This window comes from Glandiceps talaboti, chromosome 17 (assembly GCF_964340395.1).
Source record: "Glandiceps talaboti chromosome 17, keGlaTala1.1, whole genome shotgun sequence".
Taxonomy (NCBI): Eukaryota; Metazoa; Hemichordata; class Enteropneusta; family Spengelidae; genus Glandiceps; species Glandiceps talaboti.
Window position 1 is genome coordinate 10,084,242 of NC_135565.1, and position 27,500 is coordinate 10,111,741.

General features: G+C 36.0%; 2 protein-coding genes across 2 annotated transcripts in view; one reads left to right on the forward strand and one right to left on the reverse strand.

Annotated features, from left to right (window-relative positions):
* Positions 1–6,512: 6,512 nt before the first annotated feature.
* LOC144448050 (ankyrin repeat and protein kinase domain-containing protein 1-like) lies at positions 6,513–9,435 on the reverse strand. The gene is made up of 6 exons (XM_078138199.1): positions 9,301–9,435; positions 8,826–8,965; positions 7,908–7,957; positions 7,175–7,327; positions 6,870–6,958; positions 6,513–6,521 (listed from the first exon to the last, which is right to left on the reverse strand). The coding sequence occupies exons 1-6, from the start codon at positions 9,391–9,393 to the stop codon at positions 6,513–6,515; spliced, it is 534 nt and encodes a 177-aa protein (XP_077994325.1). The 5' UTR covers positions 9,394–9,435.
* A 2,959-nt stretch (positions 9,436–12,394) lies between these two features.
* Positions 12,395–27,500, forward strand: part of LOC144447958 (histone-lysine N-methyltransferase SETDB1-like) — a 48,904-nt gene continuing 33,798 nt past the window's right edge. The window contains exons 1-8 of the mRNA XM_078138080.1: positions 12,395–12,498; positions 16,440–16,602; positions 17,905–18,004; positions 18,532–18,873; positions 19,835–19,940; positions 20,381–20,498; positions 21,693–21,780; positions 22,596–22,669. Coding sequence (XP_077994206.1) covers positions 16,443–16,602; positions 17,905–18,004; positions 18,532–18,873; positions 19,835–19,940; positions 20,381–20,498; positions 21,693–21,780; positions 22,596–22,669 — 988 coding nt within the window. The 5' untranslated portion in view covers positions 12,395–12,498; positions 16,440–16,442. The remainder of the gene's footprint in view (positions 12,499–16,439; positions 16,603–17,904; positions 18,005–18,531; positions 18,874–19,834; positions 19,941–20,380; positions 20,499–21,692; positions 21,781–22,595; positions 22,670–27,500) is intronic.

Below are 27,500 nucleotides of genomic sequence, written 5' to 3' on the forward strand. Positions count from 1 at the left end.
TATGTCACAAAACATTCTTGGATCTCCCCAAAAATGTTTTAGTGTACATCAGTACATGTAGCGACACCTGTGTAGTGTCATTTTGATTCACAATTTTTTCATAAAATATGAAAATCTGGACAAACTTGTGACCATCAGTAGTAATTCAGTTGTGACGTCATGACAAGCAAATCTGTCAGAAATCAAATTCCCTCAAAAAATAGCACCAAAACTTTCTGCAAACATTTCAAAAATGTTATAACATACATCAGAGAATATAGCGACACACCTGTAGTGTGTTTTTTATTCACAAATATTTATGAAAATATGAAAACTAGAGGAAATTTTTGTGCAGACAATATTGTTTACAACTTTAAAGTGATGACGTCACATCTCTTTGTTATCCTAAATTCCATAAAATTCTCTGAGAATTTCACTAAAATAATTTTTATTTCTTGTAAAATGTACACCGTACTACCCGTTGTGTAGAGTAGATTTCTTTATTTGGTGTAAACTTGGATACAGTTGATGCGTGGCTGTGAAACTATAATCCTAGGATCATTGTGATGCTTACAAACAGCAATGTAACGACCCCAGTCTAGGTAATCTCCAACTACTTTAACTTCTTCTCCATTCTTTGTATATTTCACAGTGCACCACCTAAGTAACCCCCTAAGTGACCTGACCTGAATACTATAAACATTATCCCATAAATCTACACTTAGCCCACAGGGACTCCACAGACCATCAACCAATGAGAATAGAAAGTGTAGTTGGTCATTGTATACTTTGATACTACCATCACCCTCACCACCACTACCCCAGTCAGACACAAGGACATTATTGACAGAATTGACAACAACACCCCAAGGGTTAATGATTTGTCCTTTCTGACCTTGACCTTTGACCTCTGCTACACTTTCCCCATTCATGTCATACTTGACCACTCTCTTCCCTTTACTATCTGTGACAACAAATCCTTCATGTAGTAAAGCAATACGCTCAGGATTTATGTTGTCATGTTGACAAAATATTTGTGTAGTTTTAGAATTTTGTTGATAAACAACGACTTGGTGATTAGCAGTATCACTCATGAAATATTTATTAGTGGTTGTCACGGCAACATCATGCGGCTGGAATTCTTTGGGAAATTTACCATCAAATCTGATCTCAGAGTCCAGCTCATATTTAGAATTCAAAGTAAGAACTGAATGGCTGTTTGTAGCTGCAATGACCACTTGACCAAGGTGAGTTGTGGTCACTCCATTTGGACCTTTGAACTTTACTGGCCCACTTCTACCATTTAGTTCCATGGTTACTTTCCACTGACCTGTAATGTAAACAAAGGTCAAAGGTCAACAAGCAGACTAGAAGCATTTCAATGGTACCAGAATATTAAATATTATTGGAATTGTTGATTATGTGGTCAAAAAATTTTAATTGCCATGGAAATGTAAAAATCATGAAATAGAATGTTAATGTATGCAATGTTTGTGTGCAAATAAATTACCATGGCAACCAATCAATATTTAATTTTTTTTAGGAAAAAATATGAATAGGATATAAAAGGTGGTGATATATATTTTATTACATGTGGACAAATTTCTGTTGTTTTTTTAATTGCCATCTATACTTGATTTTTCAAAATAATTTTCAAAATTTTTGAAAGGTAGGTAACCATAGCAACATAATTTGTATCTTTTATCCAAATGTTTATTTTCTTGATATCTCAGAAGCCAGTTGAGATAAAACCTTCAAATTTTCGACAACAAAAATTGGTTTATGTCATAATACCTGTAGAAAGCTCATTGGTTTGAATTTTGTATAAAACATTCTGTATTGAGGGATTTCCATGGCAACCATCTAACTCACATTTTATGTCCGTTACAAGTCAATAACTTATTGGTTTAAAACAATAATGCTACAGAATATCAGTTTCATTTATTACTATTCAAATACAAACTACATATTTATTGTGCGTTTTATGTGGAACCATAAATATTTATTGCCATAGAAACCAGTTTGCTTCAAATAATAGAAAATACAAATTGTACAATAACACTTGCATTGTAATCTGAATAATTTTATTTTTTTAAATTAAACAAATTCTAATCTGAAAATTTACAAATCATGAGACCAGTCCTAAAGGTGTGAATATAATGATTGTTTTACATCAATCAAACTGTTGCCATGGCAACTGGAAACTATCATGGGGGAGGGGGTACTAACCATGAATTAATGGCTACAATTGCTCAAAACAATTTATGGATAAATTTAAACCATGTATATTTACCATAGAATAAATGAACAGCCATTCAACATTTTGCTAAAATTTTACATTTCAATGACAACAGATTGAATGTAAACAAACAAAGATATTGCATTGAGAAGCATGGCGAAATGTCTGCAAATATTGTTATCACCCACTGCTTGTAAATGTTTGCAATATGTGTGAATATGCATGAACAATGAAGATTATTTTTGATATTTTATATTTTGATAACTTTCAATGAATTGATACATGTAGGAAATTATTCCTCACATGCAAGAACAATATTGATATATATATAGATTTTAAATTTATAGTCTATAAATTGTAAGATCACAAAAACTAAATAATTTTGTCATCAAGTCAAGTTCAAGTGACTTGGATAACTTCAATAGTATTATTCACAAAGCTTCTATACACAATCAAAACTGTGGAGCATTATTTAATTAATTTACTCAATTTTTTTATTTTTATATTTTTCAGGAGTCTACATTTTCTCGCTCTTCTCAGGCAACTATTTATGACCACAAGTGGTTTCCCATGAGCAGTAAGATTGACCAGGTACTCCCCAGGATGTTGCATTTTGTGAAAGCTGTATCTACAGAAGAATACTTTGATGAGGTGAATACCAGAGTGTGCTGTATATCACTGTCAAGCACACAAACCAAAAGGCTCTTGTCAGGGCCAACACATCCTCCAGAAAGAGATACTGTAACCATAACAATGTTTACCTGAATTTTCCATTATAATAGACCCTTTTCAACTGTTTAGGTGTGACCTCATGTGATATAGATTGGCATGTGTTGCAGTGGTATATATGGCGCCCTCACTTTGTCTTTATTTTATACCTTTGTTTTTACTTATCCTGACTTATGTATGTATTTCTTGTGCTTGGTGTCTGCCTATACATTGCATAGCCCTGTTTGATATTTTTGCTGTCTTTGTACAACTTAGAAGAAGTGTAAATATACTACATGTAGTAAGTAGGTCACTTTTTAGCACAACTGAACTGATATGATTCAGTGGTGCTATAGGCATGGTGCAGTGTCCATCCATCTGTCCTGTGTGTGTGTGTGTGTGTGTCTGTCTGTCTGTCTGTCTGTCTGTCTGTCTGTCTGTTTGTCTGTCTGTCTGTCTGTCTTATACTCAACAACTGCCAGACCGATTGCATTGGTATTTGGTGGGAGACTGGGGACATTATATTTGGTGTCTATTTGGGAATTTGTTCAAAGCAAAGTGATAGCATCACAGGTATGTGTGTATTTAAGGGTGTCATATATTTGTGATTTAATTATTAATATATACCACCTAGGTATTCTACATTCGACGATGGTAAAGAATGTCCATACAAACAACAATTATTATTTGCATATTTAATCAATTGTGGTCAGGAAATGTGGCCTCATGAATTCAAAGAAAAGCTTTACAACAATGAGTTTAATGTTATATCCGTCTTAGTTCTAATCAATGCAGAATCAGAATGTATAAAATATCAATTCTCACAAGCCTTTGGATATTTTTCTGCTCATGCTACGAAAAAACATCTTTGATGTTGACCTCTTGGACAGTGCTGTAAAGAAGCCCACAGGTTACAAAAATGAAAATAACCAACATTTATAGATAATCACCTCAAGTGTAACAAGGACATATTTGCATCTAGGGATGTGCTAAATTCAATTATGGATAATTTGTGTATTTAGTGTTGCAAATTATTTACACCCACCTTTTTTGTCCCATCGTTCCTTCACGTTTTCGGACACCATTCTCCTCTGTGCAGCATGAGATGTATCGCTACCTTTCTGCTCTTTTTTGCCTACAAAAGTAAAGTAATTACAGAAAAAGTTATGACTGCATCTCACAGCCGAGACTGAAATATCAGTCGTTGTGGGTGTTCTCTTCCCTTTCCACAAACAAGGCATGATGAGGATGCTGCTGCATTGTACATACAATAACAAACTTTTTTTTTTACACATCTTGTAGCATTTTGCAATGCATTGAGTTGCAAACACAGATATGGTCATGTTAATTGATAAACTTATGAACATGACAAACTTATTTTACACAAATTAAAAATCCAAAATAAATACGAAATCCCTGTACAAATGGCCACTTTAACTTGTCTAATCAATGGAAATTATAGTAAAGTTTCACTGTTTTTAGCACAACTGAACTGAGGTTCAGTAGTGCTATAGGGATCGCCCGGCGTCTGTCTGTCTCTGTCTGTCTGTCTGTCTGTGTGTGTAAACAACTTAAAGTCAAAAACTGCTGAACAGATTGCCATGATATTTGGTGGGTCCATTATCTTGGGTGTCTAGTTGGGAAATTGTTCAAATCAAAATGATCGCATCACAGGTGTGTGATTTGGGTCAAAAGTGTGATTTTTGGTCAAAAACTTAAACTCAGAAACTACGGGGCAAATTGGTGCGGAATTTGTTGGGAACATTGTTAAGGGGATGTAAAGTAAGATTTGTACATGACATGATGATTCCATCAGTGATATGCAAATTAGGGCTAAAAATGTGTCTTTTTGGTTGAAAATCTATAATTCCAAAACTGCTGAGCAGATTGGGCTGATGGGAATGCATCTAGGGATGTATGGACGAAGAAATATTAAGCATACAAAGATTCCATGAGTGATATGCAAATTAGGTGTAAAAATGTTCATTTTCGGTCAAAAACTTATATCTCAAAAAGTACTTGATCACCGAGTCTGAAACTTGGTGAAATGTTTCTGAAAGTGTTAATCTGCACATTTTCTTCACAACATTTTGAGAAAATTGGCCATAGCGACCATGACCTCGCCCTTAGCAACAACCAAATGGCAGTATATTTTAGGCAAATAACAACATCATCTGGTAGGCAAATGAGTAAACATTCCAAAAATGTATGCAAATACCCTAGCAACCATGACCACGCCCATAGCAACAGCCAAACGGTCGTGTATTTCACAATGATAACAACAGGAATTGATAGACAATTAAATATACATTCAAAAAATGTATGTAAATTTGCCTAGCAACAAGACCACGCCTATAGCAACAGCCAAATAATCACGTATATTGCAAAGATGACAACATGAATAGAAAGACAAATGAATAATCATTCAAAAAAATGTATGCAAATGTGCCCAGCAACAAGACCACACCCATAGCAACAGCCAAATGATCACACATATTGCGAAGATAACAATGGGGATTAATAGACAATTGAATAAACATTCAAAAAATGTATGTAAATATGCCTAGCAACAAGACCACGCCCATAGCAACAGCCAAATGATCACAATATTGCATATCATGTATATTGTATATAAGATAATATCAGGAATTCATACACAAGTGAACAAAAACATACAAAAATGTATGCAAATATATCTATCAACATGACCACGCCCATAGCAACAGCCAAATGATAGCATATATCGTAAAGATAGCAACATGGTTGGATAGGCAACTGGATAGTCATTCACCAAATGAACACTTATTGTTAGCATGCACTACCATATGGATAAACATTTTAAAAAACTGTACAGTTGTGCTACAACGCCATTGGCGGTATTTTTTTTCGAAAAGTCACATGTGAGTGAGTTATTCTCCAAAGCTTGTATGATTAACATAACCAACAACCTGCCAACCCTGAAAACACTGATTATAAATGAAAAAGGTTGTAAAGCTCTGCAACCATTCAGTTTCTGAAAAGTACAAAAAGTTGCAATTTACAAGTTTGACTAGTCAGAGCATTGCTTCTTAAAAACTTCAATGTACACGATACAAGAGAAACACTGAAAAGGAATCACATTGAACACTCAGGCTGTACCATACTCTGCTAATCCTTACTGTTTATGTTAGGTTGTTTGGGTTTTTTTGTTTTATTTTTTTTATTTTTTATTTTATTTATTTATTTATTTATTTGTTTTTATTTGTTTTATTTTATTTTATTTTATTTTTTTATTTATTTATTTATTTATTTAATTATTTATTTATTTTTTTTTTTTTTGGGGGGGGGGTTTGCACAAAAAAATCGTTTTACTTTCAATAACTTTAGGAGATATAATTAACTACCTAAATACCTTCAGTTAACTTACTTTGATCGGCGATGGAAGCTGCCTCAACTCTTCTTGGAAGGGTTTCTTCTTTGTGCTTGGCATGTTTCACAGTAACAGCCTGCATTGCTCCTTCATTATATTTCACACGAGGGGTTGGTTTTTTGCCACTACTTTTTATCTGAAAATGTTATTCATTATGCCAATGATGATATGATTTTTCTAAGTCAACTGTAAAGAATCAATTTTGCAAATGATTGAAATAAAATACTTTAATCTGATGACAAAAACTGATAAATCCAAGTTCATTTCATTTGCAATATAATAATAATTCAACCTATCAAAAGATGATTTTGACAAGTGATTCCTTCAGGATGAGAGATACCGATTGTATGTTTTCATCAATGTGTCTGGATACTATTTCATTTCAATTGAAGCACCATAATCTTTCCATAATATGTGAAGTTCAAGAAGTGTTATAATACAGCTGAAGTAAATTAACTGTGTAGAATTAGATGGCTTTGTACATAGATCAATTGCCACCTTCAAGAAGTTGTAGTGATGAAGTAATACACTTACCAGTTTCAAGTTTCTTATGACATCAGATACTACAATTAACATGTCTTCGTCAAAACTTTCTGCAATCCTCTTGACTTGTGGTAGTATTACTATAGGAAAGAAAGGGAAAGAATGACTAATATTGAAATAATTCCCATATGTAGAACACTAGCAGCAATTGTTTTGAAGACACAGCCAAACAAGCACATTTCACAGTACTTGTAAGTGGTAACTAATAATTACATAGAGAATGGTTTTCCTCACTGGTAGAACTATGTTTTACATCGTAGGTTAAGTGTAAACAACACAATTTATAAACAACTTACCACTGAAATGGGGTCTCTTAACAGGATCTTTATCCCAACATTTCACCATTAGCTCTTTCAATCCCTGGGGAGCATCAACAGGTACATCATCTAGGTTTGGTCGAGCTTCAAACATTGCCACAGATGTTTTGATATGTTCAATGTTAAAAGCTCCTGTAAGTGTAAGGAGATTCAAAGGTAAATTAAATTCTTCTTTGTACGACATGACATTGAAAGCTAATCATTTCTCAATCAGAATGCATGTACCAAATTGTATGTGTATAACAAATCTGATCATGAGGTGAGAACTTGAGCAATAAAAGCTGTTTGGGGGAAAAATACATCAGTTTCTTGCCAAACATTGTGCCTTGAAACTTGCAGTCAATTCGTTTCAGCTGGTTGTTGAAGTCAATATAGTGACATCGTCATTTTTATCTGCTTTTAAACTACTAAAGGGGTTAAAACAGGATACACACAGATGAAAAAGATACAATTGGTTTAAAATTTGTCGTAGCCAAGACCCTATCAGCTGAATCCTGCAAAGAAAAACTAAATGTGGCTGAATTTCCTGTCCAATCGCATTCTTTTGAGGCTGCCATACCCCACAGGTACACAAATTATATCTGTAGCCTTTGTGGCATAAATGAAGACATGTTTTGTGGAAAATGTGATAGGAATACAAATGTGCCCAGTCATAATATGATATACAATGGAAACACCTTATTTAAACCTGAAAGGGAACATGAGTAAATACCTTTATAGGGCTTGTTTCTTGTTGTTATCTCCCAGATAACAATGGCAAAGCTGGAAGGAGAACAAGGAAAAGTAATTCTTTTTGGGTTTCGTGTATACCTGTTTAGACTTTATGACATATCTTTATTTCAATTGTGAGAATATATATTGTTCATGATAACTCTTATGGCAGGGTTACTATAATTGTCATCGACATTATGTCACCTATGTGATTCCATATACCATTAGCTAATTCTCATCAATTTCTATGCTACATGTATGTAGAAAATCACAGCACTTATCAGTGACGACGGAGACAATTTTGTTTTGAATTTGCTAAAGGCATTGTCTTAATGTATGATTAACTGTACATTGACAAGTTATTTCAATAGACTGGTTCAAGCCTTATACCATGCATGAGCCGAGTTTAACAAAAATATGGCATATACTCTGGCCATTCTACGTCACGATAAAACTCATCTGTGTCACGACAACACGTGTCTACATCACTGGTTCTGCTTTGTTTGAAATATGAGTCAAAACATTCAAAATTGCCATTACTTTCCCCGATTTTCCTTCTATATTACAGAGTCTGGCACTGGTATAATTATGTTATTCTCCAAAAGTTTTCTTCATTCACCTGGAAAATACTTGTGACCTAGGTCACAAGTATTTTCCGGCTGAATGAAGAATAATTGTGGAGAATAACATAATTATACCAGTGCCAGACTCTGTAATATAGAAGGAAAATCGGGGAAAGTAATGGCAATTTTGAATGTTTTGACTCATATTTCGAATTCAAACACAGCAGAACCAGTGATTTAGACATGTGTTAATTGTTATGACATAGACATGTGTTGTCATGATGTAGAACGACCAAAGACAAGAGTGTATATTCCATATTTTTTTGTTTAACTTGGCTTGTGCATGGTATAATTACCTGTAAACATCAAACTTCTCTGAAACTGGTCTGTCTGGATCTTTCAGATGTTCTGGTGGAATATGAGTGGTGGTTCCAGCTCCTTTTGTTGTAGTGACGACACTATCAGTTCTTATTTTTGACACTCCAAAATCAGAAATCTGGGAAGACAAGACGATGTACATGGTGAATATAAAGAGAATTGTGTACAGCCTTGCAGAGAGAAAACATTTATGTCGATCAATTATTCAATCAAATAATCAATAAATCGATTGATCAATCAATTACATGCTTGCTGTCCCCTGTGGTATGAATGGCGAATTTAGAAGTATATTGTTGCAGTATACTTTCCCACTTGACATGTTTTTATTATTAATGTTTGTATTTTTTTATGGAGTGACATTGTTGCATCTGAAGTCCAATACAACATCCATGACTAGCTGAGAAATGTAGTTTGATCAACATATATGAATACACTAATCGGATCACTTCTCACCTTAATTTCCATGAATCCGTTTAGAAGCAAGTTTGCTACTTTCAAATCCATGTGTAAAAGTTGGTATGGTCCTAACTTGTGGAGAAAATTCATGCCCTCACTGGTTTCATGAATGAACTGACATCTCAGTGACCATGGAAGATTACATCTTCATCCGAGTGTCTAAGAAATTTTTTTTTGTACACTTTGCTGTTCCAAATTCACAAAGTAAAGATCAATTTAGAAACCAGTACACCACTCTCTCCAGGGGAATGTGTACAGAAATGTTATTGTTACTGAAAAAGTACAGCCATTTACAGTTCCTTGTTGATGAAAGTGATCAACAGTGGTAATGATAATCACACCCTCTGAATACCATTCAGTTCTGCAAAACTGTTCTCATAAAATGCCAGCTAGTGTTACTAAATAATTTTGTGAACAATGATGCATGTAATATTTGATGGACTAAATATACTTCAATGCCAGCATCACCTAAACTTGACAATTCTTAGGCTAGAGGCTCAAGTATTTCTCTCTCTGTGGGGGTAATTTTCTTACACAATTCATGCACCTAACTGAAGGTAACGTGTCTTTTATGGATGTTGTCAATATATGTGTCCTAATGTTGCTTAGATTATGTAACATGATACGTGCTTTCTATGCTTTGACTGTTGAATTCAGAATATTACAGTACTGAAATTTGTGTTAGTTCATGGTTAAAAAAGTAGTCATGCCATTGTTTGGATATTTATCTAAGTTTAGATATAAATATGGCTCAGATTTGAACGTATCGAGTTTTAGCAATAATTGTCATCTATTTGATGAAATTAGAAGACAATGTTATCCTCACTTTCCTAAAAAGCTGTCAAGTTTTCTAGTTGTTTTTAATGTTAATAAATATTACTTTCTATTTGTCAAAAAATTGCTGATGGTTGCTAATTTGTATTTTGATTGATTGCTTGTGTGTTCATTGTCTGTATATCAACACAGGCACATTATGGTTTTGTAAATGATCAACTTCTTCTCTAGCAGAATTCAGTTGCAATGAGCATACTCCATGTTTAATAGTTAGCAAAGTCTTACATCTTTTCATTACATTACTAGCTGAGACAGGAATAGTTCTCATTTATGTATACACTATGTACAAACACATCAATCATGACAGAAAAGTGGAGATAAACTACCATGGTATTGATTGAGATGGTCTTGATTGTAAGTTCTATTCATTTCTATACAAACTGCTTGCCTTAAATTAACTTGAAGCAAAACTGAAATCTGAAAAAAAGGAATAAAAATGGTCTTTGAATGATTGGATCAAATCAAGTCTTCTGTTTCTTGGTTTGTGTACTTTGACTGTTGTAGCCTTTGCCTATTCAAGTTTTACTGCTTTCTCTCAGGTTGCAAGGCAGATTGGTGGTGAAGCATACAGAGACAGAGACAGACAGACAACACATACGCACACACACACACACACACACACACACACATACACACACAATTACATGCATTGTTATGTTATGGTTGTTTGATCCATACCTCCAGTAATTGTAATAGGGGAAGCCATCTTGGTTTCTCCCAGGGTGTATGTTTCAAGTTGTTTTCTTTTATAGTAACTATAGTTACACACATTTATAGTTTTCCAACCAAATCTCATATTAGGAGGGAACATTAGTTACATCAACGATTACCACTATTTACTGTTTCCATGGCAACGAATGTGACAACAAGATACCATAAATACCCATTGGAAGACATTGGAATGCATTGTGACCATGTGACTTTGATGTAAAATATCTGAAAAGTTTGTACCGCGACCCCAATTTTTTTTTCCATTCAATTGATTGGCATGATTAGGTTTATCTTTCGTCAAATTATTTCAAAAAGTTAAAACGAGGAAATAGCAAAAAGTTTAAAAAATATTTTTTTTCTTCAAAAAAATATGTCAAAAAGTTTTTCATTTTTGATTGTTAATCTTGAAATAAAACACAAATATTGCTATTATTTGACATGAATGTAAGCACCATATTATTAAGAAAGCAAAATGACCTGAAAAAATTATATTCATCGAAAAACTATATTGCCAGGGATTCATTTATTGACATATGCTTTTTTTGACCGAAACCAGAACAATGAAACTCTAGAGGGCGCCCTCCTTCAAAAACTAGACGGTGGACCCCCAATTTTTTTTCCAAAAATATAAATCTTCCATCATAATCTACCACTGGTACAAATTTGAAAGTGATCCGACGACTTTCAAAGTCGAGGTGCATTTCACCTTAAAGTCAAAAACCGCCAGACCGATTGACATGTCTAGTTAAGAAATTGTTCAAATCAAAATGATCTTGCCACTGCTTAGTCTGTATGGTACGCCGTAACGGGGCGCCCTCAAACATCGGCCAACCCCTGACAGAGGAGAGGAGGCCGGTGAGGGCGAAACGTCACGACGTATCTTACGGTCTAGCCGTGTGATTTGGGTCAAAAATGTGATTTTGGTCAAAAAACTTAAACTCAAAAACTACCGGGCAGATCGGTCTGAAATTTGGTGGGAACATTCTTAGGGATGCTTGGATGGTTCCGATTACATTTAATTTTAGAATAGATGGGGTAGGTAGATTTTTTTTTTTTTTTTAATTTTTTTTTTTTCATGTGTGTGTCAAGACCTGACCTCTGTCAGAACAATATATCTCACACAAGTTAAAATGTGGAGTTTCTTGGCAATCGTGCGAGATGTTTCTTTGGGGAAACCTACAGCAGTATGCACTATTGTCAGAGTAACTGGTAAATTCACCATCACTTGGGATGGTATATCACGTATTGAAAGCAGTCCTGCAACTAGTCTATCTGCTAGACCTCTGATGTTCTTCCGATACAATACGGCACACATCGCTATCGAGGATGGAACATCCAAGTGTTCGGGCAAGCCCTCACTTCGAACTTCCGTCGCTTATAAGTTATAGTGTCGAAAGAAAGCCCGAACGTCTAGCAGCAAGACTATCCTGGTACAGCTATTACGCTTGGAAAGTTATGTGGACTTCACCACTTATACTATATTTGTATATATAGAGGGCGTCTGTCAAATCAGATCGAGGCTCAAAGTTTCCAGCAAGCAAAACAAAATGGCGACTGCCTAGTGGAAATTATTGAAGTGAACCCGGTAGTGTGATAGTTGATTCTACCATTGCTGGTTTCGATCAAAATATCTGGTTTCATCATAAGAAGGTAGGATATACACGGCTGTGTTAAAAAAGTACTTATATCTGGCATGGTTATGAAATGTTTGCATATATACTTTTGTCGTGTTGCTTCAGCTCGCTATTGTTTTTGTCTTGAGTGTTGTGGATGCATGAGTATATTACGTTCTTCCCTTGGCCCTAATACATCCATGGATCGATGTACCTCTTTGTTTTGGTTAAAGGGAAGGTCTAATCAAAGTTTTTCAACCCTAAGATAGTTTTTCTTATGCGTATTTACCGATATGTATGGAAATTTTGGAAATAAAATGAAAGATAGTGTAGTCGTGACTCTGAAATTTCGGAAATTGGGCAATTTCTTTTCTCATCTGTTCTGTGTTTCTTAGTCGATCCCCCTGCGTTGACTTTTCGCAGCACCCGTGGGTAAAGTAATAACGTTCACGAGGGAGCTAGTTGATATTCAGTGTGTGCAGCCATTTTGGGGATTTTTGCAGCCGAGGATATTTGGAAAACTCCCTGCTGATGACGTCAAGTTCATGGCCAAGCCTTCCCGAACTGTTCAGTTCTTGTAGCCTAGAGGTCTGTTTAGCAGTTGATCATTGTTTTGCGCATTGCAAATATGCCTACGTGCAAGTATCTTGGATGTAGAAATCGTGTTCCACAAGACGGCAAGTCATTTTTCACCATACCCGATCCCGAGAGACATCCAGCATTGTGTGAACTTTGGTTGGAAAACATTGGGAGTGGGTTGTCTAAAGAACAGTTCAAATACCATCGGTGTTCTGTCGTGTGTGAGGATCATTTTAAACCAAGCGACTTCAGAGGCAATGTGGATATGTTGAAGAAATTGGGGTGCAAGATTCTGTTAAAAGAGGGAGCGTTTCCAATGAAATGCTCACAAACCAAAATAGAGACCACTAAAAGCAAATCTAAAACTGTAGAAAGACCTGACCTGGTAGACAAAGACGAGGTAAGGTCCAATTTTTCAGTTTACAATTTCATTTTTTTGTAACTGCACTTATGATGATCATAACCATACAAGTATCAAGTATAGGTGATCACATGTCATAGCAAAGTCAATAGCAAACTTTACATACAGATTATTATTTTGGAACCATCGAAATAGTTTCTGCACTAGGGCGTCCATAGTTACATTTTGGAATCTGTGTTGTTGTTTTTTTCTTCTATGTGGTTCCGATTATGCTAAATTTTAGAATAGGTGAGAGAGGTAGATTTTTTATTTTTTATTTTATTATATATCTTTTTCATGTGTGACACTGTGAGTGTCTAGTTCAGGTTTTCCATTATTTTCCATATGGTCTCTGTGTTGTTTATTTCTTCCTATCAGATGTACAGCCATTATAGATTGGAAGAACAGTTTTATGTTGTTTTTTTAAAGATTATGTCAGTTTCCACACCTACTATTTCTTGTGAGACTTCACATTTTTTTGCGATTTTACTATTTTTTTCTTGAATATGTAAAAAAAAGTTTAGGGTCGGCACTGAAATTTAAAAACCGTAGATTTCGTAAAAAAAATTTCTGTCATACATCTTTTAGCAGTTCCAGTTCCAGGGTGTATTGCATGTCTCCCCATACAAAACCGTGGATTCTGTACACAGTAGTTACATGCAAGTTACTCAGGGGATCGACCAATCTATCTGTCTATCTATCTATCTATCTATCTATCTATCTATCTATCTGTCTGTCTGTCTGTCTGTCTGTCTGTCTGTCTGTCTGTCTGTCTCTATCCATCCATCCATCCATCCATCCATCCATCCATCCATCCATCCATCCATCCATCTATCTATCTATCTATCTATCTATCTATCTATCTATCTATCTATCTATCTATCTATCTATCTATCTAACAAACTTATATAACACCAAATATCCAAAGTTAAGTAATGTTCAATGGTGCTTAGGGTTACAAAGAAAATGAAAATGCTGAGTTTTTAAGTGTCTTTTAAAAGTCAAAACTTAGCGAGCAATTTCTAAGGGTACCTATTGACTGGCACCCTCAATGATGGGATGGTTGTCACCTAAAATGACTTTACCTGTAAGATTCTTCTGAACTGGAGTGCTGTCACCAATAGCAAATAGTGAGATATATAATATAAATTTTGTGATATTTAATACTTTATTTTAACGAGGGCAAAAATAGTTGACCAAACAACTAATCAAGTTTTGTCCTCAGAGAAAAAAACAACAACAACAAAGCAAAACAAAACAAAAACATACATATCACACAGATCCGGAGAAGTATTTAACTAAATTTGGAAACAATTACAAATCTTAAAAGAAAGAACAAAATGGTATACATCAACTAATACTGGCTAAGAAGATGGCTTTTGAAATTAGCTTTGAACATACTCTGACCCTGAGTGTCTCTTATATGGGAAGGGATAGAGTTCCGAATTTTGGCCCCAATGAACTTTATTGATATAGACAGATTGTACTGTTTAAAACGAGTGTGAAGCTATCATCATATTCATATTCATCTTCACTTTCAAAAGTTGACCGCTACGATCAATGTGAATATAATGATAGCTTACACATTCATCAACAGATTTGAAGTACTTCCGAATGGGTACGAACATGCGTTTGGCAAATCACATATCCTTCATTGGCAGGTTGAAATCATGTGATTGTAATTACTTTTCACTTGATTTGCCTGGATTTGCATGCTCTGTTGTTATTTTTGCCAGAGTATCCAATTTGCACCATGAATGAAGGCTTGTTCGTACCCATTCGGAAGACTTCGAATCTGATGATGAACGTGTGAAGCTATCATCATATTCACATTGAGAGTAGAGGTCAACTTTTGAAAGTGAATATGAATATGAATATGATGGTAGCTTCACACTCGTCTGTTTAAAGCTATATGAAAGATAAGTGAATTCAAAAAATGGTATATTCCACTTGTCGTCCTTGTACTTTATTGTTAAAAGTTACAAATGTTATTTGATTGGACCTTTCCTCTAATAACACTTATTAGTTTCCTGTATATGTAGCATTAGACTGTAAGATACATGTACATTGTGTCATACTGCCCTCACTGGTCAGCTCTTATCATTGCATACTTATCTGTGATTGGATCCAACTGGATCTGGTTGCAAATGCTAGAAAGGGCATACATTTTGTAGTGTGATACAGACATGAATGGGGTTGACCAGTGTGTGAGGGCGCCCCAACACGATGTACCTTACAGACTAATGCAGCATGTGTAATGTTATTTCTATGCATGGTGTTTAGTCTTTATTTGCAAACATATGAGTTTTTTTAACCTCCAATAACAGGACACATTTACTGATTCACCAACATTAATCATCCAATATATTATTACTGTATTACATTATATACACGTTATCCTAATAAAAAAAATCAGTGGAAATGTTCTCAAGAAGATCACTAACAAGAAACAAGAAGAAGAATGAAGTTGTCTTGAATGGAGTACAAGTATAACAATTAACATTGAAGTTTAGTCATCTGGAGCTTGTCTTCCAACAGTGACCTAAGGGGCCTTTGTCAGTATGAGTCGATAGACAAGTACATGTAGTGACAACCCTTAGGTCATGAGTATTTTCTGACAGAATGAAGACAAATATTGGAGAATAATATAATTATACTGGTGCCAGTAATATCAAAGAAAAATCCAGGAAATTAATGGCAAATTTGACTGTTTTTGACTCGTATTTTGAACACAGCAGAACCAGTGACATAGCCACACATTGTCATGACATAGACACACACACATTGTCATGATATAGACATTGTCATGACATAGACACACATTGTTTTGACATAGACACACATTGTTGTGACATAGACACACGTTGTCATGACGTACATTGTAAAACGACCATGGTATAAATTTCATATTTTTCCCTTATGCATGGTATAATCCTTGTTATAATCATTTTCAATTTTCAATTGTATATTTTTTTTCATTTCATTTTATTTTTTTAAAGGATATGGCTGCTAACAAAGACAGCAAGATGGAAATAAGTGTTCTGGACTCGCATACACAAACAGAACTTGTGACTTTTATCGATGACATGATGTTAGACCTTGGCAGACGAGATTTCCTTGCTGATGTCAGTAAGATTGAATGTGATCTGGATACTGAGCATAGTAAGTCACATAATATTCAAATCTATGTCAAACTACAAAATATACTTATTTTTACTGGAACAAAAATTACTTGGGGGTTGTCAGTGGCCAAGCAGTTAGCTTGGGTACCTTTTGCCACTGCACTCTAGGTTGACAGAGTCCAATTATTAGCTGGGTAGGGTTAAAGCTTAAAGTGGAACTGCGAAGGATACCTTTTTATTTATTTATTTATCTATTTATTTATTTTGGTCATGTTTGAGTGTCTAGTTCATGTTGTTATTAACACTTTAATACAATTGCTGAAAAGTCCTGAACTTCATTTTCACACTTCTATTAAACCAAATTTCAAAAACTTTCACACCTTCAATGATAACAGGTTCTGTATTTACTACTGAGATGTTGATAAGTTGATGATGTATGAGGTACAGTTCTGGGTTTATGGTAGTATTTTGATGTCTTTACCTCAGTAAACAGGTTCATAAGATTGGAAATTCATGTTTACCATCACGTTTTTACATTGCATCGATTGTAGTGGTGTGACCGCTACATTTTGCGTCATGGTTTACACCATATATCAACATGTGATGTCACACTTTGTGAACGTTCATTTAGGGGGAGGGGGAGGGGGTTTAGACGTAAATGAATGATGTTTGTTTGTTGAACTTGTGTGAAGTTGTACAATCGTCCCTAAAAGAAAAACAGTTTTTGTCAGATGAGAACTAGAATGGTTCAAACCCACCCACCCACAAACTAGAATGGTTCAAACCCACCCACCCACAAACTAGAATGGTTCAAACCCACCCACCCACAAACTAGAATGATTCAAACCCAACCACCCACAAACAAGAATGGTTCAAACCCACCCACCCACAAACTAGAATGGTTCAAACCCACTCACCCACAAACTAGAATGGTTCAAACCCACTCGCCCACAAACTAGAATGGTTCAAACCCACTCGCCCACAAACTAGAATGGTTCAAACCCACCCATACACAAACTAGAATGGTTCAAATCCGTCCACCCACAAACTAGAATGGTTCAAACCCACCCACCCACAAACTAGAATGGTTCAAACCCACCCATCCACAAACTAGAATGGTTCAAACCCGTCCACCCACAAACTAGAATGGTTCAAACCCGTCCACCCACAAACTAGAATGGTTCAAACCCGCCCACCCACAAACTAGAATGGTTCAAACCCGTCCACCCACAAACTAGAATGGTTCAAACCCGTCCACCCACAAACTAGAAGAATTACGTTTCTATCCTACATTTTAAGTATTACTCTTGCCCCTTAATTAATGATGTTTATTTTTGAACAGAGAAACAAGAAGAAATTAGTGTGCTTTGGGATGAAGTAGACGGTTTATTGGATCAGTACAGACTAAATCTTGAAAGACAAAGAAGTGATTTAGATGAAATGTAAGTCAGGGTTTTAATTTATATAATGACCATGGATGTATAATACATAATGACTAATACATGGTGTAACTAATCCCACATATTCGGGTCACCTACATGTGTACACATAGACAGTTAAGGGGAAACACGTTATCATGTGGCACAACGGTGTCACTTTACTTTGGAACGATCGTTTATTTTAGGGCATTTGTTTTTTCGAGGGTTTGGCTAAATGGTTTAACATGTGATAACAAATAATGACGGCATTGAACAATACGTGAAGAGGATCATAAACAGAAGGCGAGAGACTATGATAACACCAGGCAAACGAGTGATATACAAAACATCAAGGTAGGGTGCTGGCCATCATTACCAGGGCACTGTACTTATTTTGAAAATAAACATGTAAGGCCACGCCACGTTGTTCAACTACCCTAGATGTAAGACAGTTTCTTTGTGAAATGAGATCGGAATATTTCTATTGGTCGATATGCATCAGGGTCAACATAGGTTGACTTCAAATTCACTTTGTCTGTTTACCATCCTAGTACAAAAGAGCAACAGAGAAAGGACGAAGAGGATTCTATATACACTTACAGTCACTATGACAACAGTAGTCAAGGCAACAACTCTGGCGAGAAGGTCAGCAGTATCTTGCAACAGACAGAGGAAAAGAAAGTAGAAGATGACTCCATCTACACTTATCACTATGGCGGCAGTAACCATGGCAACAGTACAAGTTACAATGAAGAACCACTTGCCATGGAAACAAGTAAATCACCTGAACCTGACCTTAGTGACCTGATTGATTTCTCAGCAACTGATGAAAATATTCCCATGGAAACGGATCATAACATAGAGGAACAACCAAGGCTACCAAAAATACCAAGGTATTCTCCAAAATATAGTATAACATTATCTATCAATCAATCAATCAATCAGTCAGTCAGTCAGTCAGTCAGTCAGTCAGTCAGTCAGGCAGGCAGGTAGTCAGTCAGTCAGTCAGTCAGGCAGGCAGGCAGTCAGTCAGTCAATCAGTCTGTCTGTCTGTATGTCTCTGTCTGTCAGTCTGTGTCTGTCTGTCAATCAGTCTGTCAGTCTGTGTCTGTCAGGCAGGCAGTCAGTCTGTCTATCTGTCTGTCTGTATGTCTGTCTGTCTGTCTCTGTCTGTCTGTCTCTGTCTGTCTGTCTGTCTGTCTGTCTGTCTCTGTCTGTCTCTGTCTGTCTGTCTGTCTGTCTGTCTGTCTCTGTCTGTCTGTCTGTCAGTCAGTCAGTCAGTCAGTCAGTCAGTCAGGCAATCAAATTCATATATTGACACTCTCCAGAGCAATTCTTTGTTCAATAGCACTGAATGTTTATAGCACATAGGTTTGGGTGAAAAATCTTCAGTTTTATTTTGAAACAATCCAGGCTGGAGGCTTATCGAATGTCAAGGTGCAAAGAGTTCCATAGTTTGGAGGACGACATATGAGAATGAACGACCTCCATAGGTGACTTGTCATTAATTTGTTGTTGTAAACAGATTCTTGTTTGTAGAACGTTGATTGTGACTTGGTGTGCATTGTGATAATTTGTTGTAATACAAAGTAAAAGTTGTGATATATTGATCCAAAAAAATCGATCTAAGAAAATCATCTGTTTATTTTGTTGTAAATGCAAAGTTCATTTCAATGTTTCCGGATAATTGTAGTGATTGCACTACCATGAATTTGACAAAGATAACAAGATTTATCATTCAATTATGTATTCAGCATATCTTGATGAGATAGGGTAAAAACTTACTGTCCAGAGTTTGGAACTACTACTACGTCGATAGTAAACTTTTACATTTTCTTGACATCGTATCAACAGTAAACCTGTATTAGCCAAGGGTATGAAGCTGCTTGGTAAACGTCGTGTTGACGGTATATGGTACGAGGGAACTTTTCTTGGTAATATAACAGATCAAAATGGACTGGTATGTAAAATAATCATAATAATAATAATATTTATTGGTCCCAATAAACACAGACATTATTCATGTGTTTGCTTTAGGGCATTCCATACTGTAAACAGGAAATTGAGAATACAGCGCCCTCACTTAAATTGGGGTATCATCACCTCATTGTACTGTTTCTGAAGAGTATTGTCCCTGGATATTCTGTCGAAGTGTAAATCAGGGATGTTTTTCGCATTGTTCAGACATCAAGGAAAGCAACAGTGCTCTATGATTAACCGAGTAACCTAACCATGTATACCCCCAAGGTATACACAGACAGGAAGTAGAGTGCCACCAAGGCCTGTTTAGTGTTGCCCTAGAACCCTTAGCATGGAATTCAGTCATGTGGTGATTTTGCCTTTGTAGTTGGACTGACTAGCTTTTACTGTGAACTTATTACTATTGTTATTTTATTCCAGCAAAAGTACAAAATTAAATATGATGGAAATAAAGGAAAGTCCTTGTTATCCGGGAAAAGTATTGCCTATACTACCAATCCTCATCCTTGGGAAGTAAAAGTTGGCAGTAGAATTGTTGGTAAGGATTTCTGTCATTGTTTGCTACATGGATAGAGTTGACTTTTCAGTACTACAACGCCCTCAGTGTCGATAGTTGGTAAGGATTTCTGTCATTGTTTGCTAAATGGATAGAGTTGACATTTCAGTACTACAACGCCCTCAGTGTCGATAGTTGGTAAGGAATTCTGTGTTATTTGCAAAATGGATAGAGTTGACTTTTCAGTACTACAACGCCCTCAGTGTCGATAGTTGGTAAGGGTTTCTGTGTCATTGTTTGCTACATGGATAGAGTTGACTTTTCAGTACTACAACGCCCTCAGTGTTGATAGTTGGTAAGGATTTCTGTGTTATTGTTTGCTACATGGATAGAGTTGACTTTTCAGTACTACAACGCCCTCAGTGCTAATAGTTAGTAAGGATTTTTATTATGTTTGGTGTGGACATGTAGTTAACTTTTCAGTACCACAGCACCCCCAGTGTCCATAGTTGGTAAAGATTTATATTTTATTGTTAGCTTTGGGTATTGTTGACTTTTAAGTGTCTTGGCACCCTCATTGCCCAAAGTTTGTAAGGGTTTCTATTTATTGTTTGCCTTGGATGCACTAGACTAGTAGTTGATGTTTCAGTGTCTTGACGCCCTCAGTGTCCAAAGTTAGTAAGGATTTGTATTTTAGAGTCTGTTTTGGATAGCGTTGACTTTTCAATATTTTGGTGCCCTCAGTGGCCAGACCTCATAGTATAGAACGAAAAACATGGAATCCAGCAAGTGGAATTCATACACTACAAATAAAAATGTTTTCTACCGTCCTTATCTGTGATCTGTATGGTCATGTTTTTGAGTCATTGATGACTATACTGTCAAGTGATGACCACATGGTATCGGTATAAATATGTCAACTGACCAGATAACTGGTATGTGATTGACGGAAAGAGAAGACACTTAGTCATGCTGGATGGATGCTTCAAAGACATCAACAGATCCAACTTTAACTATGCTATCTTCAAGATTGTTCCGGTCTATTATTGTTTGTGGGAAGAATGAGTTAGTTTCGAAGATGTCTATGTTACAGTTTTGTCATCTGGTACAAATGTAGCAATGAGAATTATTTATAGCATAATCTTCTATAGGGTGTATGCTGGCATATCTCACACATTTCCTTGGTTTTGTGTATTTTATCATGTAAAGTTGACTGGACTTACTTACATTTCCTAGGGATCTACCTCAATGAAGCAGACAGCCATGATGAATGTTTCTATGCTGGTATAGTTGCAGAAACACCAATGAGAATGAACGGCTACAGGTAAAATTATCCTTGCTTGCATAATTATGTTATTACAACACACATAAGCTAAGTTGTATCAGATTTATTTTCAGGATGTTGTCATGACGATAACTGTGTCTGTCAGTGGTTCTGCACTGCTTGGAATATGAGTCAAAATATTCGCTATTGCGACTTTTTTCCTCCTTTTTTCTATAAATTAAGTTTGTACATGTATACTTATATTATTTGTATCCTTTGTGTGACAATTTATGTAAGCAGACCACAGTGGAAATAAGTTATTAAAACTTTTTGTGTCATCCTCGGCAAAGGTATTCAGTGATGTATCTGTTTTATCTTTCCTGCGAATATGATAGTTGTATAGTATATCTGTTTTAGTTTGTGGTTTTCAGAACATTTTTTTGCCAAATAAAATCAAATCAAACGATTCTCCACTATTTTACTTTAGTCAACCAGGAATTACTCATAATATAAGGATTTTGTCACAATTCACAGCTAGTATGTTGTAAACAGTGTGCCCTCTAAGCCAATCTGAAGTGTACTGATGCACACAATTTCTAGTGACACACCAAGATTTGATGTCCCCCTATATCTTACTATGTGGTGACCAGTGTGCCCTCTAAGCCAAATTGATGTGTCACTGACACCCACAATTTCTACTGACACACCAAAATTTGGTGTTCCCATATCTCTTACTATGTGGTGACTCACAAGAAATATCGGTCTTTCTCACAATAACAAATTTGGCTCACTGGTAGTAAACTAGACACTATGGTATTATTGAAGGTCTTCGTAAAAATTGAACTTTTCGTTTCACATTTCTTTGATATTTGCAGGTATTTGATTTTCTTTGACGATGGTTTTGCTCAGTACATGAGAATAAATAAACTGTACAAGGTATATGAACAGAGTAAGTAAATTAGTAATTGTGTTTTATTACCGTATCAATTTAATCAGTTTAATCATATTTTGATGACTAGCTATTAATCATGGAAATTGTTAGATTGTTTGCTGACATAGTTGTGTAGTAGTGATGACATAGTTGTGTAGTAGTGATGACATAGTTGTGTAGTAGTGATGACATAGTAGTGTAGTAGTGATGACATAGTAGTGTAGTAGTGATGACATAGTCGTGTAGTAGTGATGACATAGTTGTGTAGTAGTGATGACATAGTCGTGTAGTAGTGATGACATAGTTGTGTAGTAGTGATGACATAGTAGTGTAGTAGTGATGACATAGTAGTGTAGTAGTGATGACATAGTCGTGTAGTAGTGATGACATAGTAGTGTAGTAGTGATGACATAGTTGTGTAGTAGTGATGACATAGTCGTGTAGTAGTGATGACATAGTTGTGTAGTAGTGATGACATAGTCGTGTAGTAGTGATGACATAGTTGTGTAGTAGTGATGACATAGTCATGTAGTAGTGATGACATAGTAGTGTAGTAGTGATGACATAGTCATGTAGTAGTGATGACATAGTTGTGTAGTAGTGATGACATAGTCTTGTAGTAGTGATGACATAGTCGTGTAGTAGTGATGACATAGTTGTGTAGTAGTGATGACATAGTCGTGTAGTAGTGATGACATAGTCGTGTAGTAGTGATGACATAGTTGTGTAGTAGTGATGACATAGTCATGTAGTAGTGATGACATAGTCTTGTAGTAGTGATGACATAGTTGTGTAGTAGTGATGACATAGTTGTGTAGTAGTGATGACATAGTCGTGTAGTAGTGATGACATAGTAGTGTAGTAGTGATGACATAGTTGTGTAGTAGTGATGACATAGTTGTGTAGTAGTGATGACATAGTCGTGTAGTAGTGATGACATAGTTGTGTAGTAGTGATGACATAGTTGTGTAGTAGTGATGACGTAGTCGTGTAGTAGTGATGACATAGTAGTGTAGTAGTGATGACATAGTCTTGTAGTAGTGATGACATAGTCTTGTAGTAGTGATGACATAGTCGTGTAGTAGTGATGACATAGTAGTGTAGTAGTGATGACATAGTAGTGTAGTAGTGATGACATAGTCGTGTAGTAGTGCTGACATAGTCGTGTAGTAGTGATGACATAGTCGTGTAGTAGTGATGACATAGTCGTGTAGTAGTGATGACATAGTAGTGTAGTAGTGATGACATAGTAGTGTAGTAGTGATGACATAGTAGTGTAGTAGTGATGACATAGTAGTGTAGTAGTGATGACATAGTCGTGTAGTAGTGATGACATAGTAGTGTAGTAGTGATGACATAGTAGTGTAGTAGTGATGACATAGTAGTGTAGTAGTGATGACATAGTAGTGTAGTAGTGATGACATAGTCTTGTAGTAGTGATGACATAGTCATGTAGTAGTGATGACATAGTAGTGTAGTAGTGATGACATAGTAGTGTAGTAGTGATGACATAGTAGTGTAGTAGTGATGACATAGTAGTGTAGTAGTGATGACATAGTTGTGTAGTAGTGATGACATAGTAGTGTAGTAGTGATGACATAGTAGTGTAGTAGTGATGACATAGTCATGTAGTAGTGATGACATAGTCATGTAGTAGTGATGACATAGTAGTGTAGTAGTGATGACATAGTAGTGTAGTAGTGATGACATAGTAGTGTAGTAGTGATGACATAGTCATGTAGTAGTGATGACATAGTTGTGTAGTAGTGATGACATAGTAGTGTAGTAGTGATGACATAGTAGTGTAGTAGTGATGACATAGTCGTGTAGTAGTGATGACATAGTTGTGTAGTAGTGATGACATAGTCATGTAGTAGTGATGACATAGTTGTGTAGTAGTGATGACATAGTCATGTAGTAGTGATGACATAGTTGTGTAGTAGTGATGACATAGTAGTGTAGTAGTGATGACATAGTAGTGTAGTAGTGATGACATAGTCTTGTAGTAGTGATGACATAGTCATGTAGTAGTGATGACATAGTAGTGTAGTAGTGATGACATAGTAGTGTAGTAGTGATGACATAGTCTTGTAGTAGTGATGACATAGTCATGTAGTAGTGATGACATAGTAGTGTAGTAGTGATGACATAGTTGTGTAGTAGTGATGACATAGTAGTGTAGTAGTGATGACATAGTAGTGTAGTAGTGATGACATAGTCATGTAGTAGTGATGACATAGTAGTGTAGTAGTGATGACATAGTCGTGTAGTAGTGATGACATAGTCTTGTAGTAGTGATGACATAGTCGTGTAGTAGTGATGACATAGTTGTGTAGTAGTGATGACATAGTAGTGTAGTAGTGATGACATAGTCGTGTAGTAGTGATGACATAGTCATGTAGTAGTGATGACATAGTAGTGTAGTAGTGATGACATAGTAGTGTAGTAGTGATGACATAGTAGTGTAGAATTGACATAGTAGTGTAGTAGTGATGACATAGTCGTGTAGTAGTGATGACATAGTCGTGTAGTAGTGATGACATAGTAGTGTAGTAGTGATGACATAGTCGTGTAGTAGTGATGACATAGTAGTGTAGTAGTGATGACATAGTAGTGTAGTAGTGATGACATAGTAGTGTAGTAGTGATGACATAGTCGTGTAGTAGTGATGACATAGTCGTGTAGTAGTGATGACATAGTAGTGTAGTAGTGATGACATAGTAGTGTAGTAGTGATGACATAGTCGTGTAGTAGTGATGACATAGTAGTGTAGTAGTGATGACATAGTCGTGTAGTAGTGATGACAGTCGTGTAGTAGTGATGACATAGTCGTGTAGTAGTGATGACATAGTCGTGTAGTAGTGATGACATAGTCATGTAGTAGTGATGACATAGTAGTGTAGTAGTGATGACATAGTCGTGTAGTAGTGATGACATAGTAGTGTAGTAGTGATGACATAGTCGTGTAGTAGTGATGACAGTCGTGTAGTAGTGATGACATAGTCGTGTAGTAGTGATGACATAGTCTTGTAGTAGTGATGACATAGTCGTGTAGTAGTGATGACATAGTCTTGTAGTAGTGATGACATAGTCTTGTAGTAGTGATGACATAGTCGTGTAGTAGTGATGACATAGTTGTGTAGTAGTGATGACATAGTAGTGTAGTAGTGATGACATAGTCTTGTAGTAGTGATGACATAGTCTTGTAGTAGTGATGACATAGTCGTGTAGTAGTGATGACATAGTTGTGTAGTAGTGATGACATAGTTGTGTAGTAGTGATGACATAGTGGTGTAGTAGTGATGACATAGTAGTGTAGTAGTGATGACATAGTGGTGTAGTAGTGATGACATAGTAGTGTAGAATTGACATAGTAGTGTAGTAGTGATGACATAGTCGTGTAGTAGTGATGACATAGTTGTGTAGTAGTGATGACATAGTCGTGTAGTAGTGATGACATAGTTGTGTAGTAGTGATGACATAGTCTTGTAGTAGTGATGACATAGTAGTGTAGTAGTGATGACATAGTCGTGTAGTAGTGATGACATAGTTGTGTAGTAGTGATGACATAGTCATGTAGTAGTGATGACATAGTAGTGTAGTAGTGATGACATAGTCGTGTAGTAGTGATGACATAGTCGTGTAGTAGTGATGACATAGTTGTGTAGTAGTGATGACATAGTAGTGTAGTAGTGATGACATAGTCGTGTAGTAGTGATGACATAGTTGTGTAGTAGTGATGACATAGTCTTGTAGTAGTGATGACATAGTCGTGTAGCAGTGATGACATAGTTGTGTAGTAGTGATGACATAGTTGTGTAGTAGTGATGACATAGTAGTGTAGTAATGATGACATAGTCGTGTAGAATTGACATAGTAGTGTAGTAGTGATGACATAGTAGTGTAGTAGTGATGACATAGTAGTGTAGTAGTGATGACATAGTAGTGTAGTAATGATGACATAGTCGTGTAGAATTGACATAGTAGTGTAGTAGTGATGACATAGTAGTGTAGTAGTGATGACATAGTAGTGTAGTAGTGATGACATAGTAGTGTAGTAATGATGACATAGTCGTGTAGAATTGACATAGTAGTGTAGTAGTGATGACATAGTCGTGTAGTAGTGATGACATAGTAGTGTAGTAGTGATGACATAGTCATGTAGTAGTGATGACATAGTCATGTAGTAGTGATGACATAGTAGTGTAGTAGTGATGACATAGTAGTGTAGTAGTGCTGACATAGTCGTGTAGTAGTGATGACATAGTCGTGTAGTAGTGATGACATAGTCTTGTAGTAGTGATGACATAGTAGTGTAGTAGTGATGACATAGTAGTGTAGTAGTGATGACATAGTCGTGTAGTAGTGATGACATAGTTGTGTAGTAGTGATGACATAGTCTTGTAGTAGTGATGACATAGTCGTGTAGTAGTGATGACATAGTTGTGTAGTAGTGATGACATAGTCTTGTAGTAGTGATGACATAGTTGTGTAGTAGTGATGACATAGTCGTGTAGTAGTGATGACATAGTCTTGTAGTAGTGATGACATAGTCGTGTAGTAGTGATGACATAGTTGTGTAGTAGTGATGACATAGTCGTGTAGTAGTGATGACATAGTTGTGTAGTAGTGATGACATAGTTGTGTAGTAGTGATGACATAGTTGTGTAGTAGTGATGACATAGTCGTGTAGTAGTGATGACATAGTCGTGTAGTAGTGATGACATAGTTGTGTAGTAGTGATGACATAGTCTTGTAGTAGTGATGACATAGTCTTGTAGTAGTGATGACATAGTTGTGTAGTAGTGATGACATAGTTGTGTAGTAGTGATGACATAGTCATGTAGTA